General features: G+C 45.5%; 2 protein-coding genes across 2 annotated transcripts in view; both read right to left on the bottom strand.

The window, feature by feature from the left end:
- Positions 1-18,510, bottom strand: part of Fam107b (family with sequence similarity 107 member B) — a 200,585-nt gene that overhangs the window by 130,662 nt on the left and 51,413 nt on the right. The gene's annotated exons all lie outside the window — the stretch shown is intronic.
- Positions 2,957-3,670, bottom strand: LOC129666648 (YEATS domain-containing protein 4-like). Its single transcript, XM_055593870.1, has one exon. It carries the CDS (start codon positions 3,655-3,657, stop codon positions 2,977-2,979), a length of 681 nt encoding a protein of 226 aa, XP_055449845.1. The 5' UTR covers positions 3,658-3,670; the 3' UTR covers positions 2,957-2,976.

The following is an 18,510-nucleotide window of genomic DNA, read 5'->3' as shown; positions in this document are numbered from 1 at the left end:
AACAAAACACTATGGTTTTGGTAGTTCTTAAACAACAGAAATGTATTCCTTAAAGTTCCAGATCCTGGGAATCCAAAGATGAAGATAATGGTTGATTCATTGTCTAATAAAGACTCACTTCCTAGTTGGTAGATGGCATCTGCTCACCTCCATCTTCACATGAGAGATGAGATGAATTAGTTCCTTTGAATCACTCTCATGAAGGCATTAATCCTATGTATGAGCACCCATCCCCTTAATCATCTCCTTAATTTCAGCCTGCCTTAGATACAGTCACTCGGTGAATTATCATCTTAACATCTGGATTTTGAAAAACAAAAACATTCAGACAAAGAATTATGTCAAATATTTTGTGAATATGTTGTGAATGAGAGAATGAAGAAATTAAGGCACAATTTTTATTCTATCTCCATATTGACTCAAGAAATAACGATAAATACTATATACTTATCTAATATTTCTCCATGTACACAATTTATAAAATCAATATTTTATTTCATTTCTTTACTAACTGAACATGTAGGTAGAGTGGCGATTTTCCCAGTTTGTGCACGAGACATGGGAAACCCCAGTCACATAACCTCAAAGGCCAAGCCCTCCGCTCACTCTATTGAAGGAGTTCACTGAGGGTCCAACGAGATGGTCCTCCAGGGAAAGGTGCTCCACCATGCCTAATAACAGGAGGTCAGGCTCACCAGGACCTACAGAGAGGAAGGGAAGGAGTGATCCCCACAAACTATTCAGTGGCCTTCACAAATGTGGGGAAGCATGCCTGCCCCACAGCCGCATACACACCCCTGCAGAAGGTAAATAAGTAAACGTGATAAATCTTTAACAGGAAATAAAAGAACAGTGAGATGGTTTCTGCACGGTGAGTTCGGTATGAAGTGCCCCGGAAAGGACCATGTGCTGAGCCTCAGTCCCTGTCTGGTAGATCTAATCACCAAGAGGTGATGGGGTCACGTGGACGCTGATCACCTCAGTGCGCTGGTCTACTGACAGGTTCGTAACTTGTCGGCATTATCGGGAAGTGTGGAAACTTAGACAGACCAGAGGGCACAGACTGAGGGTGTGTCCTCCACTCCCCCTCTTCCTGGCCACCAAGAGGTGAGCTCTTCCATTCCATACTCCTGACACCAGGATGTTTGTGCAACAGGGCTAGCACAAACCTTCTGTCCTTTAAACCACTCCTCTCAGGCATTCGGCACAAGAATGATGAGGCTGCTATTGGTGCCTGTTGCTCCCTCAAAGTTAGCACAGAGACTTCCGAAAGAAAAGCAAAGAGGAGGTATCACTGGCTGCCTCAGACTTCCCTAGCGTGGTCATTCCCTAGAGCTTTCCTCAGAATCCTGAGGATGATCACAGAGTTCTACGATCCACACCCTGCCCTGTCTCCTACCCTTTGCTCATTGTGAAACCTGTCATTTGCAGAGGCTGGAATTACCACCATGGGCAGGACTCACCGCTGTCAGTAGTGACACCCAACAGCCCCTTTGGTTTCCTGTAGTCTCTTCCAGAATAAACAGGAACTTCGTGGTGATTTTTTTTAACCTAAATTGTTTCAGCACTTGCTGAAGCTGAAGCTGTGGTGAGGTTTAGACTCCAGGTCTGGCACTCAAATACATGTCCTGAGTTTTGTTTGATACAAAGTACAATTTATAAATTGTCTACATGCATTTAAAGTGTGACCTGAATTCACCTGGGGAAGAAATGCTTAACTGAGATTCTCCAGTGGGGGAGCTAGAGAGATGGCTCAGTGGTGAAGAGCACTGTCTGCTCCTGCAGAGGTCCTGAGTTCAATTCCCAGCCGCCACACGGTGGCTCACAGCCATCTACAGGCATACATGCAAAGAGACTGTTCATCTGTATAAATGAATAAATCTTCAAAGAAAAAAAGATTCTCCAATGGCTATCCCTGCCCTGCACCAGCTACACTACTCAGGAGGGCAGGCGGCTGGGGTGTGGGTGAGCTGGCCCCGGGGGTGTGAGTGTGGGAGAGCAGGCTCAGCCGCTCGTCTGTTGTGTGGTGGTGTCAGTGAGGAAAAGATTCCCCTCCCCTCCCTCGTGCCCTCACCAGTGGCAGGTGGGAAAGCTGGTCCTGACAAAGTCATGAGAGCAGGAAAGCTGGCCCTGCACCTCAGCTGAACAGCACAGTAGAGCAGACCCTGGCTGTGGGGACAGGGGTGTTGCTGGCGAGCCGGCCAAGGCCATGAGAGCAGCTAGTGGGCTGACCGGCTCACGGACCTCGCAGCCCAGACCCAGGGCTTTGAACTGGCCTACCCCAACATCTATCCCATCAATGACCTGCCAGAGTGCATGAAGGAGCTGGTCCTACAGATCAAAAACTACAGGGTCTCCATGACACAGGACAACACAATATCCAAGAGGAGTCCCAGTGAGGCTGCAGTATTGATAGAGTAGGAGAAGCCAGAGGCCTCCTGCCAGACCAACAACTCATCGCAGTGAAAGGAGTGTGGACAAAAGGGTGCACTGTGGACACACTGTGACACACCATAACTTCCACAATAAGATTTTTTTTTAGGAGCAGTCAACTGCATTTATTCCCTACCAGATACATCATATGCAAAAGAGGTAGACTGGGGCAGATGGCCTGGAGAGCTAAATACACATACGGCCACTAATTCTAATTAGTAGAGAAGTACAAAATCTGCACAAGTTAAGACTTTACAACAGAATTCTGATGCCTGCCTGAAGGAAAATAAACTACACACATAGTTCAATTAAAAAATAAAAATAAAAAAACAAATACTTTAAAAATTGTGCTTCATATCATGGAATGCTACCCAGCATCAAGTCTTAGAACAGAGATGTACGTCCCAGGAAAGACGGCTTGAGCAGTGTGAGCACTGACTTCACCGCCAAGAAACCCAGGGCCAGGAGACCCACAGGCAGCAGCGTCTGCACCAAGTCCCTCCTGCTGAGGCCCTGCTTTCCGGTTATCTCACTACCAGCTGCTCATATGTCTTTCGTCTGATCATCCTCTTCAAGCTTTTTGATTTCATTTTTCAAACAATTTATAGTTTCACGACTTGCTTTTAATCTCTCCTTAAGCTCTGCAATTTCAAAGCTTGTTTTTTTCTTGGCAGCTTCTAGTTTTTCTCTGGTTTTCACTTCAAGTTCTGCAAATTCTGTTTCATGCTTACAGGCTCCTAATGTTAGCTGAGGAGATGTTAATGGTTGCTGCATCATTGCCGTTGGGTCTTGAAATATCATTTCATCGTAGAACTCTGAAACCACCGTCTTTTTCCCCAGCATTGCATTGGTGTCAGACTGGAACAGCTTTAGTAAGTGATACAGAGTTACAGGTCTTTCACTGGGGTCAATGAAAAATATTTTGATGATTATTTCAAATTCACCCCATCCTGTTTCAGTAATTTCATAGGGAGGCTTAGTAACAACTCTTAAAGGATTGCCATAGCTTTCATGTAATTTAAACTGAATTTTCTTCACATATGCTGACATATCCTCGTTTCTATATGGCTTTACATACACTGTCCACTGGTGGGTATGCCCATCTTCTTCTCTTTTCTTCCCAAAGTACCGGGCAACATTACCATAAACTATTGGCTTAACGATGGTAACCCCCTTCACTCTCCCGCCGGAGTCAGGCCCAAATTCCCCCATTCTCTTGAACATATTGTCCCAGGGAAGGAGCTCGAGCAGGCGGGGTCGCCGCTCCCCTCACAGGCCCGCTCGAGCCTGGGCCACCGAGGGGTTCAGGCTGGAGGAGGGCCAGTAGTCACCTGTGCTCACGGCGGCGCCGAGCAGCCACCTCCTCCACACCCACCGCATTGGGGTCGGCCATTCAGCCCTGCGGTCCACAATAAGATTTTTTTTCCTCTGTTGGTGGTGGGGGGTTCAAGGGTGGAGGGCGGGTACTTCGGGAGAGGAACATGGGTGGGATTGAAGCGCTTGATGTGAAATTCACGAAAAACCAACAGAAGGTTTTTAAAAATTCTCCAGTGCCAACTAAAGAATTAGAAATATTAGCCAAGGAGTCAGAGACTACTGTGTCCTGCACTCCCCACACGCCACCACACAAGGTCCTTGGCTAAGCCTATTTCTTAAGCCAACTTATAAGGCAATGCTATTTTTATTTTAATTTAATTTTTTTTTCTTTTAAAGAAATTTTATATATGAGTGTTTTGGCCTATACATACGGATGCTCACCATGTCTGTGCCTGGTGCCTGCAGAGGTCAGAAGAGGGCATCAGATCCCCTGGGACCAGAATTATGGATGGTGGTGAAACACCATGAGGCTCCTCAGATTCCAACCCAAATCTTCTGAAAAAGCAGCAGGTGCTCTGAACGACTGAGCTGTTTTTTTGCCCCAACAATACTATTTTTAAGTGCATGACAGTCATGCCATGCAACTCAGGAAATTTTAGGAATTTAGAGAAGTTTTGTGCTCAGAATACCAGGCAAAGATGCATGGAATTTCAAGGGTTTTCCTGAGTCCACACATAGCTCTCATCTTCGAGACTAATGTCAATAAAATAAATCATGTACTTCCCACTAGCCTTTATCAGCACTTTGTTTTATTGTATCATATTTTATTGAGCCTTTGAGACAGAATGTTCACTTAGCCCAGGCTGACCTAAAACTCACAATCCTCTTACGTCAGCCTCCCAGGTGCTGAGTGCACAGGCTTGGCGACATCATTTTGGAAAGACAGTATCTTACGGTGGAAAATAAGAGGCAAAAGACACACATTCCTCTCCAACATGACTGCGTGAACCCGACCAAGCCTGTTCTTTCTTGGGCTTCATTTCTCTGTAACAAACACGAAGGTAACTGTGGCTCTGAAACCTCATGGAACATCTCCAGATCAAAGAAGTGGAAGAGGCATGAAACACATGAGATCTCAGGAAGCTTCGACCTGCTTCATATTTGGAAAGGTCATAAAGATCAGTATCCATCTTCAAGATACTTCAGAAGAACTCAGGCCCTCCTGGGCAAAAGCAAAATCAACACAACAAACAGAATTTCTGTTGCTTCACACACAATGATCACTCAGCAAACGTGTTTTGTTTGTGGTCTGGCCTCGGCCTTCAGACAACCCCAAGAGCACAGAGGGCCTAGAGAAGCTCAGTAGAAGCAAGCGGTGTTGCTATGAGAACAGAGGGGAGGAGAACACGCTAGTCAAAAGTGTGTGCGAGAATTCCTGGCCTCTGTTTCCACTCTTTCCATTTGGAACTAGTCCCACATCCAGTTATAATTCCTGGGAAGAACCTTGCAGAGACCATGAAGATAGAGGTGTTTTCTCTCTCCCTCCATCCCTCCCTTTCTCTCTCTCTCTCTCTCTCTCTCTCTCTCTCTATATATATATATATATATATATATCATATATATAGATATATATACATCATATATATATATGATGTATATATATCATATATATTCTCTCTATATACTTTAAATTAGTGTTGCTCTTATTTAAATGTGTTTACGGCTGATCCCTTAGGACTGGGGTCTCATTTTTGAAACAAAATGAAAATAGCCTGGTTCTCAGAAGGGCAAACTTATGTAGAATGACTGCTCACTTGTTTTTCTGACTTTCAGAGAGACTAATGGAGTGTGCAGGGACTGTGAAGGCTCACACTTACCAGTGTCTGGAGACAGGTTGGAGAAGATGAGTTTGAAAAGTGTTTGATAGCAGCTGGGCTAGAGCACCTGTGTCATCCCAGATGGCTTTGCAAGCCTCCCAGTGACTAAGAGTTTTTGCAAATAAAGCATCAGGCAGTAAATACAACCTCCTGACCTCCCATTCTGGTCTATAAGGTCATATGGGTCAGAGAAGCAATTGACAAAGATAGGAATGAATGGGGCCCTCACTGAGGCAAGCCCAGGTCACAGAAATTACTCCTCTTGGCCCAGAAATCCATACCCAAGGGCAGTTCTTGCTAGATTTCTCTTTAGTTTGGTGTGCTCTCTTTGTTTGTTTGTTTGTTTGTTTGTTTTCTCTCATTGACTTGTTTACTAAAAATTGTGGCTTTTATTACAATACATACACACACATACCATACTACCAAATGAATTTAAAATTTGGAGTGGGAGAAGAATAATTTTTAACTGTCTTTTTCTAGAAAGTTAACATCTGAAAGCAAATTTTGATCAATGGAAAATTTCGGCCAAAGAAAATGACTCAGATGCAATCAATCTTAAATTCAAGTATGGCCTGAGCCATGGCTTTAAGCCCAGCTCTCAGACTACCCACGAGCTCACATGGAGCTGTCAGGAGACTCCATTTTACTTTTGACTTGCTCAGTTGGCCTTCTCTATAAACAGATGAGGCTAGGGCGACAGGCAAAGGGGATGCGTGTGGGGCAGCCGTCTGTGAGGGTGTCACTGCCATACCCAACCTAGCCCAGGTTCTTTCGTTTACAACTTAAGAGCTTGTTGCTAGGGTGTATTTCGTCCTTTTCGCACCTGTTTAGAACTGTGAAAATGTACCCCAAACTTCCTAAAACTGAGCTTTTATATCTTCTTACCAAAAATTATTATGAAGAGAGGTGGCCGTTCAAGTATGAAAAGTTAGCTTAGCATTTGAGTATTTTTTTAAACATATTTACTTATTTTGAGGGAGGGCAGGGCATGTGTATGAAAGTCAGCAGGCTCCTTCTGTCCTTCCACCACATGGGTCCCGGAATCAAGCTCAGGATGTCATCTTAGCCCAGAGGCACCTCTGCCTGCTGAGCCATCTTGCTGACCCCTGCGTATCTGTCTGACTGTGAGTTTCTCCAAAAGGCTCGGTAGGAGAAGGACCCATGATAGGAAGCCTGTTATTAATTCATTTCTCATAGTAGACGTGATAGTCCATCGATAACTTGACTGGACTTAGAATCACCTAGGAGATGAGAGAGGCCCACCTCTGGGTGTGTATGTGGGTTTCTAGCGAAGGTCACCTGAGGTGAGGGCGCCATCAGGCCGGCTGGGCTGCCAGACAGAATGGACTAGAATGAAGGAGATATCTCCCTTTCTTGACTTCCTGCTTGCCACAATGTGAACTACTCAACTCTGACACACCTTCCTTACTATGATGGACTCATGTCTCCAAAACCAATACCCAAAGTAACGAATCTCTCCTTTTCAGTTGTTCTCAGGTAATTTAGTCACAGGACTGTGCAAGTAACTGATACAATAGATAACTGGTGTACTATACCATGGGGGACCTCTGGGAAGTATCCATGCAGAGGGCTGAGAGTGCTAGGCTTGAACATACCAGCTCCCAAGAGTTATCAGTTGGGGGCTTCTGTGTGAGGTGATTCACACAGCTTGCCAAGTGCCAGGCAGCCATCTTTCTTGACTCACTGATACATGGAGCTGTTGACACCTGGAGGCCCACACTGGAACACTTCCAAACAGTCAAGATGCTGGAGTCGTGGTTTGGGCACTGTTAGCAAAGTCTACGTAGCACTACTATGCTGTTTCTGGAACTACACATGCCTGTTTAGAACTTCAGAGAAAGTTAAAGGATAGAGGACTCCTTTATAGAGGAAGACAGAGAGAAACTAAAATTTGGGAGAGTCAAGAGGAGCCTTCATTGGCCCTGGTCCTCTGGGGTAGCATTTCTTGTGTGGAGTGGGAAATGGGAAGTACAGGCATGGCTTCTAGGGGGAAGTGTCACGCTAGTCATTCAGCTTGGGATGTCACCCTCTCCTTCTGTCATCTCCAGAACCCTGAGTAACTTTGGTTGTCTATGGCCTGTGTCTATGACCTCCCTCAGGTCTCATTGGCATCAACCCATGTGCATTGGCTTTGCTCACAAACTATACTGTTGTACTGGATGTAACACAGGCTTCCTCTGCCCAGCACCACTGAACATTCCTGTTCCTTAGGCATGAATGCTTGTGTTCTCCCAAACCCACACATCATTCGATGGCATTAGGAAATAAAGGTGGTCAAGATCAGCTGAGGTCATGGCAGTAGAACACCCATGAAGAGATTGGGTCCCCATAACTGACACTAGAAAGCTTGCTCCCTTCATGTCTTTGCTTTGTGAGCTCCAATGAGAAGAAAACTACCTACAAAGCAGGAGGAAGTCTGTCCCAGCTGCAAATACTCTGAGAAATACATATTTGGTGTCTAAGCCAACAAGCTTAAAGTATGTTTACAGTACTCCAAACTGACTGAGATAGAAGCTTTAGTTGAACATGGAGTCCAGAGTTCATAATCCTCACCTTTGAGAGATAAACCCAATTTCTTATTGCATCCCTCTCCTTTCTCCTTTCCTCTTTCCCTTCTCCTCTTTTTCCTCCTGTTGTCCTTGATTTTTTTTTTAACAAACCCACTTTATTTAGGGTTATTAAACACTTCTACCTCCCTTCCAATCCCCCCCAACACTGGGTAGAAGGAAAAGGAGGTTAGTAGGGACAGGGGTCAGAGTTCTCTCTGCTACTTCCCACTGAGTGGGGTCGTAGGATTCTTTTGGGAGCAAGGCCAATATCAGTCATCCAGAAATCCAGAAGTCCAGGTAACCAGCAAATCAGCAAACAGCAAATACGGCAGCAGGACAAACCAGCAGCAAGCAGTCCTCCTCCAAGCAGCCATGCCTTCTTCCTCTGGGCTGTCATATTTATACCCCTCAAAGTCCTCAGACTTCAACTAATTCCACCCAGCAAAGACCACGCTCCGCACAAGACATTTAACAGATGTGGACAAACTAAAATCCCCAACTTGGAATTTTAACAAAAACATGTTTACATATCCTAAACCAAAAACATCCACAACACCTTCCCCTTCCCTTGTTTTCCCCTCCTTTCCTTCTTTTACTTCCTCTCCATATCCTCTCCCACTTCTCTTGCCCTCCCTCCCCTCTCTTTTTCCCCTTTCTCTTTCCTTCCCCTTCCCTTCCTTCTTTCCCACCCCCTCCTGCTTTCTGCCTCCCCTTTCTCTTTCTTTCCCCATTCTCCATCCTTCCCCCTCACCCCCTCACATGTGTCCTCTCTCCCTCTCCCTCTGTTTGACTCTCTGTCTCTAATTGCAAATGGAGTCTAGTTTCTATAAAAACCCAGCCAAGCTTCCCAAACCATGCTAATAAACCTGGGTCTGCATGAGATGGACTAAAAGAGAGCCCTCCTCGCCCTCCTCTCACCTTAGAGCCTCAACAATTCACCCTACCCAAGAGCATCTGGCCCTCAGGTGCCGCTTCTCTTTCCCCCATGCAGTTGTGTTTATTTTCATGAAATCCAAATCATGTGTGTCTGATTCTTTTACATGAAACTCAAAGGGGCGCCGTTCCCTTGCAGCCTTTTGAAGTTAAGGGAGCTTTATGGACACAACTCTGCAAATGTTTATTTTCTAGCTTCATCCCAAATGAAGATTTAAAAAGGCTCTGTCTTACAACCAGTGGAAAAGAAGACACTGGAGTCTTTAGGACCCGTGTGGCCATGGCCTGGGCACACCACTTTTCATGGGGGGAAGGGGTTCTGCATTCCCTCAGCCTTCTTTCTGCTTGCTCTACTACTGGGCTCCTGGGATTTGTATAAACTTGTATAAAGTTTGTTTGGAGCTGGTTTTAACTTTCTTCTATTAATCCTGAGTTTCAAAAGAGAAAACGCAGTTCCATGATTCTGAGCCAAATTTAAAGCAAGGTTTAATTAAATACTGTCCAGGATGGACTCTGGTTAGGGACACTCTCTGGAATTGCCAGTGAATGGGGACAAGACGCTTGGAGTAGGGGTTTTTGAAGGATAAAACCGTTTGGCCACCCTCCTTTCCAATGTGGCTTTGTTATTTTCCAAGAACTACAGCTCTCAGAATTCCTGGAAGTTGCCTGGACCTTGGGCAGGTGGGGCTTACAGGCTGACTTTTGGTCTTACACTTCAAAGACTCTGGTCTAAAGTTCTCGTGCTAGAAAATGTTCTCTTCTTAGAAGCAAAATTGTGGGTGCATGCTGTGAGCAGTTGCTAGTGCTGATCATTGTGAGCCAATGTAGGAAAGGTATTTTTATGTCACACTAGCAGATTAACCCATCTGCATGTATGGGAAGCCTGTATTGGCCAGACCCCCACATTGCTAAGGATTGTTTTGTCTTTATGGTGTACTGTGCCCAGTGTGTGACACTGTAGGCACGTGAGCAGTGTATAACTGAAGAACCGATGGGTGACTACTCCATCAGCAAGGGAGACACATGTCAGCGAACATCAGTGTAGATGTATTCCTGCATGAGCTCACTTTTGTGAATGGTAGGAGCAGTAACCTCTCAAATTAATATGGGCCCCCAAACAAGGTTATAAAGCACTTTTTGTGGGGTGTCGATCATTCATTACTTAAAAAAAAAAAAAGACTCTGGGATGTTTACTGTAGAACAGTTCTAATGAAGTATTTGAAGTTTGAAAGAGTAAGGAGAGCCAAATGAGGGAACTATTAGATGCTAAGACAAACAGATGCCAAACTGCCGGGGGTTTGACACAATTTTATTTCTTCTAGAACTGTAGCCACAGGTGATAAGATTAGTAAGGAGCCTCCTACACACAGTGTTTATAGCACCCATTTTAGAAAAGCCAAGTAGATTGTAAACAAGAGATGCATTCTTTGCTTTTTGCAATAGGGCTTAATGATGTACTTCTCAGACCAGCCTCGAACTCCTCTTTCCTTCCCATGTAGGATTACAGGTGAGACACCATAATCAGGGAGATGTTTTGTTGTTGTTGTTTGTTTGTTTGTTTGTTTTTTAATGGATCCTGCTTTCCCCTGGATGCTGGTACTGTTAAACTGTTAGTGAAGTCTCATGGGAGGGATGGAGGATGCCCCTTCTCAGCATTCACTAACTCAAGCTGTCTTTGACTCCTAATTGTTTGTTTTCCTGGGCAAAGGCTTCCAAAAAAATTAGAAATCAAAACAGCCTTTTCTTAGCTCTCCATCTCCTCTTAGTCAAAAAAAAAAAAAAACAAAAAAAAAAACAAAACAAAACAAAAACGTGCATTCCAGATTTCTCTATACTAAACACAAATGCTCATTCATCATTTCATCATTCAAAAGAAGATAGGGCATTGTGTTCTGATTACTTAGCTGTCCATTCCTGGGAATGTTAAGAGGATCTTTCTGCGTTCTGGTTTGGACCTTAGCCAGAGCTGCAGGATAAACCACATACTCTAGCAAAAGCCTTCTCCATATTAATGACAACTGTGATTTACTGGCGTTTCCATGAGCAGTCACTTTAAATAATTTACTCTTAAAAAGAGCTGTGTACAATGGCAGGCACACCACACTCTACAGAGAAGGAAACACAGGAAGGAAGAGGTTAAATAGTTTGTAGAGGAGCCAAGACTCAAACCCAAGATTATTTGACTCCAGACTTTATCCCCCTACCTCATCACACTTTCACCACTGTGAGCTCTCTCTACAGTGAAACCTTCCTAGGCCCTTCTCCCTGGTCCAGACCTGATATTTTACATGTAGCAGACTATAGTGGAAAAGCATGAAGACTTTCTCTTTGCTCCCTCTCTGATTGCTTTCTCTGGCAGAGGCCAGCTGCCAGGTCAGGAGAACACACAGGCAGCTCTTGGAAAGACCCACACAGTGGAGGACTTCTGCCAGTTAGCCAGGAACTGACCCTCGGGAGGGAGCCAACGTCATCACTACCATTCCAAAGAGTCTCCAAGAGAACTATGTAGCTAGGTGTGAGATGACCTTAAAAATCTGTAGATCATTAGCATTTAGTATTTTAAGCCACTGTATTAATTAGCCAAGGTTGTGCTCTCCCCCTGCCTCTGTCTCATCTCTTCCTCTCTCTTATTTTTTCTATTTAATCTTTCCACTTATTTTAACTTCAATTACTGTATTTTTAATTTCTAAAGGCATGCTTGAGTTGTTTGTTCGTCGGTGGGTCACCTGTCCTAGTTTTGAGACTTTTCTTCTCTCTGAAGATATTACTGAGTCTGATATATCCCTACACCTAACTCCTTGGATCATCTGGTTCTTTTGAGTCCCATGTTTCCCTTTTGTCTTGTGCCCTAGCCCTTTCAGGTGTCTGTTGGTCCCAGCTTGTCCTTTCATCCATCAGAGGGGAGAGGCAGAAGCTGGGAATTCTAGGGTGCCTGTTTGTGATGTACCCTGAATAACCACCCATCAGCAACGGTTGCTGATCTTTCCTGTGGTTTACATCTGTGAAAGAAAGACGTCTTTATTCATGATCTAGGATGAACCTGGCCACATGTGTGAGCAATTAGGTGACTATGGAAATGAAACCCAGCACCACTCAACTGAAGAAAGAGATGGAGAGGATTTTGTGGCCAGTCCCTACAAAATGAAGCATTCCTCCCTGGAAGGAGGGTAAGGGTGCATAAGACTCAGGAAGCTAAAGAGATTCCTTTCAGGAAACTCATTGAAGTTTATGAGGCTCCAGAACTTCATGAAAGTAACAGGACTCACAAGGGCATGCCCCAAGTTTATAAGATACCTTGAAGGGGTGGCTCCCTTCCCTGCCCCAGATACCAACTTCTTAGTACAAAGGAGGTTACCCCAGAGGCAAGAAGCACGAGGGTGAGGATGGAGGATGGGGGTGGGGGGTGCAAGGGCTCTATCTCTGGATTGGGCAAGGGCAGACTACAAGCAGCAAGTGTTTTTGTTGGTGGTGGTGGTGGTTGGTTGGTTGGTTGGTTGGGTTGGTTTGGTTTGCTGTTCAGGAGTGGGTTTTTAAGGAGAAAGGGGAAATCTGTGCTAAGGTGAGTTGGTAAGTCCTGAATGGACAAGTTAGCTAGTGTAGCCCAAATACAGATTCCGATAGCTGGACCTTGCAGTTTTAGGCATAAGAAAGTGGCCAAATAAGGAAATAGACCTTGGGGGCTTGTGGAACTCTGTTGGGTAAGGTTGAAGTCTGACATCTCCGGAGAGCCTTTTGTTTGTGCTTGGTCTGTGATGGTGGAATTATAATACTCCAGGGGACATCCACGCTAGAGATCACTTTATAACTTGTTCCCTAGTCTGACTTCGTAAGGCCACCTTTAAAATGGTAAATCATGACAAAATCTGAGAAGTCATACAGGACAAGCATGAGAACCCATCACAATTCCTAGAGCGCCTTACCAGGGCCATCTTCCAATATGCCAGTCTGGATCCTAAGACAACAGATGGAAGACAACTTATGACTTTTCTTCTCTCAGAGTTTCCCTGATTTTAGAGCCAAACTTAACAAAAAAAAAAAAAAAAAAAAAAAAAAAAAAAAAAAAAAAAAAAAAAAAGCAAAAATACCTGATGCTATCTAAGGCCTTTTAGGCAGCCTTAGGAACTGCCTAGGCTCCAGGGCCTATCAAATACCAAGAACCTCCAGGCTCCTGTTTTAAGTGTGGTCAGGAAGGACACTGGGCCTGATCCTGTCTGAGGCCTCTTAAGCCATTCCAACCATATCCAAGGTGCTATCAAGAGGGACATTGGGCTACTGACTGTCCTCATGACTTTTGAAATGTGAAGGCATCAGCCCCCAAAGCCGATCTCCTAGTTTCAAACAAGACAGAAGAAGTGGTCCAAAGTGTCTCAACAGCTCTCACGTCTGTCTTTGATAATATGATACCACTGCCCTGTCATACGGTCTCTTGTTTCAACTATTAAATAATGTTCTGCCTAACCACTTTGGGGAATGCTAGTAGTGAGACCCTCCTGGGCCAAGCTCACAACCACCCTGTGTGTCCTTGCCCATTGTCTTACTAGATTCTTTCACTTTACCACTTGTTAAGTGCACAAGACCAGGAATGTAAGCCTGGAGCAGAGGCAAACTGCTACCCAAGCCCACTGCAATGGATGCCCCAGGCTGAGGCAATCCCAAGCCCCAGGGCGTGGGATGGCCCACCAAACTGAGGTGGCCTGCCACCCCAAGTCGTCCTGATGCCCCACAAGCCATGGTGATCTGCTGTCGTCCCTCCCCCTTGCAACAATAGGGAATCCTGTTGCAAATCCCCTCCCCCAAAAAAACCTAATGTTTAGAGGTCAATTAAATACATAGTAGCCTTTGAGCAGCCGGGCTCTAGCGCCAGTTCTCCTTCCTGCCCTGGGGCTATGGAGGCAGGAGACAAAATGGCTGCATTGCCTCAGTGGATGCTGTCCACGATGACCATTTCTGCGTCAGCTGACTGCTAGGGGAACAGGACACCTTTCCTGCTTCAGAATGCCTACTGCCACCACTCTGTCCATAATGACAGCATTTCCTGCTTCAGCCTACTGCCTTCTCACTCGACTCTTTCTAAATTTTGGACTCATTGTGGACTTTATAGCCCCTCACGGCAGAAAAGTGGCCTGACCTCTGCCTGAGGAAGCTCCAGTAGCCCAGCTCAGGCCCCCACCCCCAGACGTCTCTAACTGTCATCTCCAGCCTCTCAGTAGGACTCATCCCAGATTATGCAAATTTTAGGTGAGAAAGCCAGACAAAAACCCATCAATCCCTGAGCAGGAAAGCTGACCAATCCCTGAGATTCCCATTAAAACCCACCAACCCTGAGTAAGAAAACAGACCAGTTCCTGAACAGAAAAGCCCACCAATTCCCCAGTGTTCCACAGCTCAGCCAGAAAGCTCCACCAGCTAAGAATCTGCTAGGTTCCCTGCTGCCTTCTCCAGGGACCAGAGGGAGCCTCTCCTGGATTTGTCCCTCCTTTCCTGGATTCCTCCCTTCAATAGATCTCTTTTAAGACATTTACTGCCTGCTGTGACTCACTCGTTGGAAGAAGAACAAGAGAAGAAAGAAGAAACTAAGAAGGAGCAGAGCTCAGACTCCAAACCTCAGCTCATCAGGGGTTAGGGCAACCCTCTCTTGGGAACTGCGACAGCTGGAGAAGGAGTGGGGCTGAGGCTCCTAAGCTCCTCAGCTCATCAGGGATTGGGGTAACCATCCCCTGGAAACTGCAACCTCTCTGTTGAGGAGCCTCCTCTCAGAGCTGTGTGGTTCCTGGGCCTTGCATGCCTCAGGATACCACTGAGACACTGTTCCACCTCATAGCTAGGATACCATCCCAGTTCTCAGGGCTGTGACTCGGATTTGTGGCCTTGGGGTTGTGGGTTTCCTGGACACCCTTCCATCTGAGTATCAGAAGGCAGGCCAACAAAACAACAGCACATAGTCCTCAGGGCAGATTATATAGGCTGGACCTTCCTGATAAGAAAACTGCAAGCATCTGGGAATTCCTCACAAAGCAGCACCATGCTACGGAGATCTTAGTTTTAAGCAGTGACTTTCAATTTTTCTTGGAGACTCCCCCCCTGTAGGATAATTAAGTACTGTTTTTTTTTCCTTTGATAACACAGTGCTGCTTCATGTAAAACGAAGCACTACATCACTACATTCAAATCAAGTATCCCTGACCCGCTGACCCCCTGACCCCTTTGAATCAAACACATTCACCCTCAAAATCCCTACCATTGCCCGACGTTTATAAATAAATGTGGTTTCAAATAAATGTGCTGGCTAGCTGTGTGCTTTCTACCATGACCGCCTGAGATCAGTCATTTATCCCCTACCAGGCCTCGTCTCACTGTGCCTCATCTCAGCGGGCCTATCCTCTGGCCTGTTGGGCCTGGGCCCGGCCGGGCCTGGGCCCCAGCAAGCCCGAGTCTCCGCTGCAAGCCCATCAGTAATGGGCTTTCACCCGCATCTCTGCCATGCTCAGCACAGCAGCTTAACCAAGAGCTGTAAAGCTTTGGTATCGCCATAGGCTCTGGAACGCCCGAGTTTCCACTGCCACCAGCGATCTCATTCTGAAAGAGCTAGCTAACTGTAATACTCCGTGGAAAATTCTTTCCACACTCAGGCCTAGTATTCCGGCATGGCTCTAAACCACTCCAGCTGCTCCTGAGAGAAAGAGAACCCCCATTCTCTGTCTGGAAGCCGAGTTCCAGGCCCCCACTGAAATCAAGGCCTTCCTCTGAAGGAGAATGACAGGGGCTAGCTCTCAGAATGTAATTTAACTGTTTACGGAGAGGAAAGGGGAAAGGGCAAAATCTGCCCTTGCCATGTTTGCCATGCTCGGGCCTTTTAGAGAGCCCTTCACGGTTGCTCCAAAGAGGAAGGTACTCTCAAGTGGTGCTGGCTGCAGGATAGAGAGCTCCGGGGAAGCAGCTTCTGTGAATCACCCCATGCTAGGGTCGACCTTGAGGGGATACAGTTGCCTTTGAGCCATCCATGTTCTCCTAAGTGACCCCTTACTCACTTTCCTATAAGTCAACCCAACAAACTCACTGCTTCACTCTACTGGACTTGCACAGAGTCAGTTCTTTGTCCTGTTGTGAACAGAAAAAAAAAGATGTATGTTCATATCTACCAAGGAAAAGTCATACAACAGAGTTTATTTTTAAGGACTGATATCATCTTGTTCCTCTGACCTCTAACACTATTTTGAGAAGGAAAGGAAAAACTTCCCAGGTTTTTGCAGGCAAATGTTCAGCTTTTTCAATGTGCCTTATCCTCCATTCCAAGATTGAGTCTGATGTCCAGGTGGGGTCATGGTGCTGGTTCAAGGCTGTGGGCTCCCTGTGAGTTTTCTCTCCCTCCTAACAAAAGCTGACAGTCTGGATGGCATAGGCCACTGTTGAGATTTTAGAGCCATCCTATACTGGGTTTTACGGTTCCAGCCACTCATATCTTGTTTTAAAATTCCAGCTACTACTATGTTCTGAGCCTAGGCTGCCACCAGCCCTCCATTTTCCCAGTGAGGCGCATAGAAACTGTTACTCCCCCATACTCCACACAAAGTGAATTGATTCTTTGGTTTGTCATGAATAGAAATCATCTTCACATCTATCAAGAAAGAGTTATATAGCTTGTTTATTTTCAAGCACTGATACCCTATTGTTCCTCTCACCGCTAAAACTATTTTTGAGAAAGAACTAACAGAGAGGGTGAGATCTGGGAACACAATTCAGGTCCTCTCTCCAGTCTGTTCCTACCACCAGATCCCTTCCAGCCCAGGAGGGCACAAGTTAGAAATCCTTTGCTCCTCTCCTCTCCTTCCCTCCCCTCCCCTTCTCTTACCCTCTCTTCTCTTCTCCATCCTTCCTCTTCTTTCTCTCCCCTTCTCTCTCCTCCTCCTATCCTCTTATTTTCTCTCCTTTTTTCCTTCTTTCCTTCCTTCCTTCCTTCCTTCCTTCCTTCCTTCCTTCCTTCCTTCCTTCCTACCTTCCTGCCTTCCTACCTTCCTACCTTCCTACCTTCCTACCTTCCTTTTCCTTTCACTATGTAGAGCTAGCTGGCCTGGAACTCATTATATCAAACAGTCCGGTCTTGAAATCACAGAGATTTTCCTGCCTCTGACTCTTGGTGATAGGATGTGCCACCGCTTTCTTTCTTGATTTTGAGAAATAGTCTCAGGTGGCCTATGCTGTCCTGGAATTTCTGATCCCTCTCACTCACTCCTCCACAGTGAACTCAGGATTCCAGACATGTCCACCATATTTAGTTTATGTGGTGCCAGGCACTGAAACCAAAACTTTAAGAATGCTAGGAAAGCGCTTAATGACTGAGCTTTTCCCAGCCCCTTTACTTTTTCTTAACTCTTAACACGCTGTGTTCTAAAAACTTGATGAAAACATGTGATGGTCCCTGCAACCCCACCCCCTTCTCATTGCAGAAACAATGAGGGATCTGCATGAGTCTTCGTGTGTGCAGACTTCCTTGCTCTCTGTATTTCAATGGAAACCCCTCACCTCCTCACCCCCTCATCCCCCACCTTGGAGCCAGAGGGGTGAACCATTACATGGAACTTTTTGTCTAAGGAGTCACCTGTTAAATATTTTCAAAATGTTTTCTATGTAACAGTGTCTACCCTATAAGGCAAACATGCTTATAGAGAAAGCTTTCGGACTTCTGTGGAACTGCTGGGCTGTGGACAGGAGCAATTTGCAGATGTTTGATGCGTGTTGTCAATTGCCGAGTAGGGTAACACAATAATCCATTATCTTCCATTACAGTAATGTGGTTTGCTTAATCCAATTAGCCAGAGGAGAACATGGCTTGGAATGAAACTCTAAACCTGTGCAGTGGGGCAAACATGGTGGGGGGCTGGGGGAGGGGATGGCATGGAGAAACAAGACTGCCCTGAAACTCCATATCCAAGAACTGGGTTGTAATGGAAATCCAGAATACAGGAAGAGAAGTCCAGGACAGCGATTAGAAGCCCTAAGGCAGTAGTTCTCGACCTTCCTAGTACCATGACCTTTTAACACAGTCCTTCAGATTGTGACCCATGGGTTGAGAACCACTTTCCTAAGGTGTCAGTTGAGGGCACATTTTTGTCTCCATGACTCTGAAGGAAATTGCTTTAAACATACCCTCATTTTGGGCTGAAGTTCTTCCTCATCAAGGGACTTCAAGAAACACACATACACTCACACACACACACACACACACGTATATATATATATATATATATATATATATATATATATACATAGACACAAACATACACACTCACACACACATACATATACATAGACACACACACACACAGAGGCACACAGACACACACACTCACAGACACACACAGAGATACACACAGACACACACA

This window comes from Psammomys obesus, unplaced genomic scaffold (assembly GCF_907164565.1).
Source record: "Psammomys obesus unplaced genomic scaffold, mPsaObe1.curated_primary_1811, whole genome shotgun sequence".
NCBI classification, from domain to species: domain Eukaryota; kingdom Metazoa; phylum Chordata; class Mammalia; order Rodentia; family Muridae; genus Psammomys; species Psammomys obesus.
Note: the sequence above shows the minus strand (reverse complement) of the source record. Positions and strands in the feature narration are given on the sequence as shown.

Bases quoted from the DNA above. Each gene is read 5' to 3' on its own strand.
- LOC129666648 (XM_055593870.1), bottom strand. From the start codon at position 3,657: ATGTTCAAGAGAATGGGGGAATTTGGGCCTGACTCCGGCGGGAGAGTG.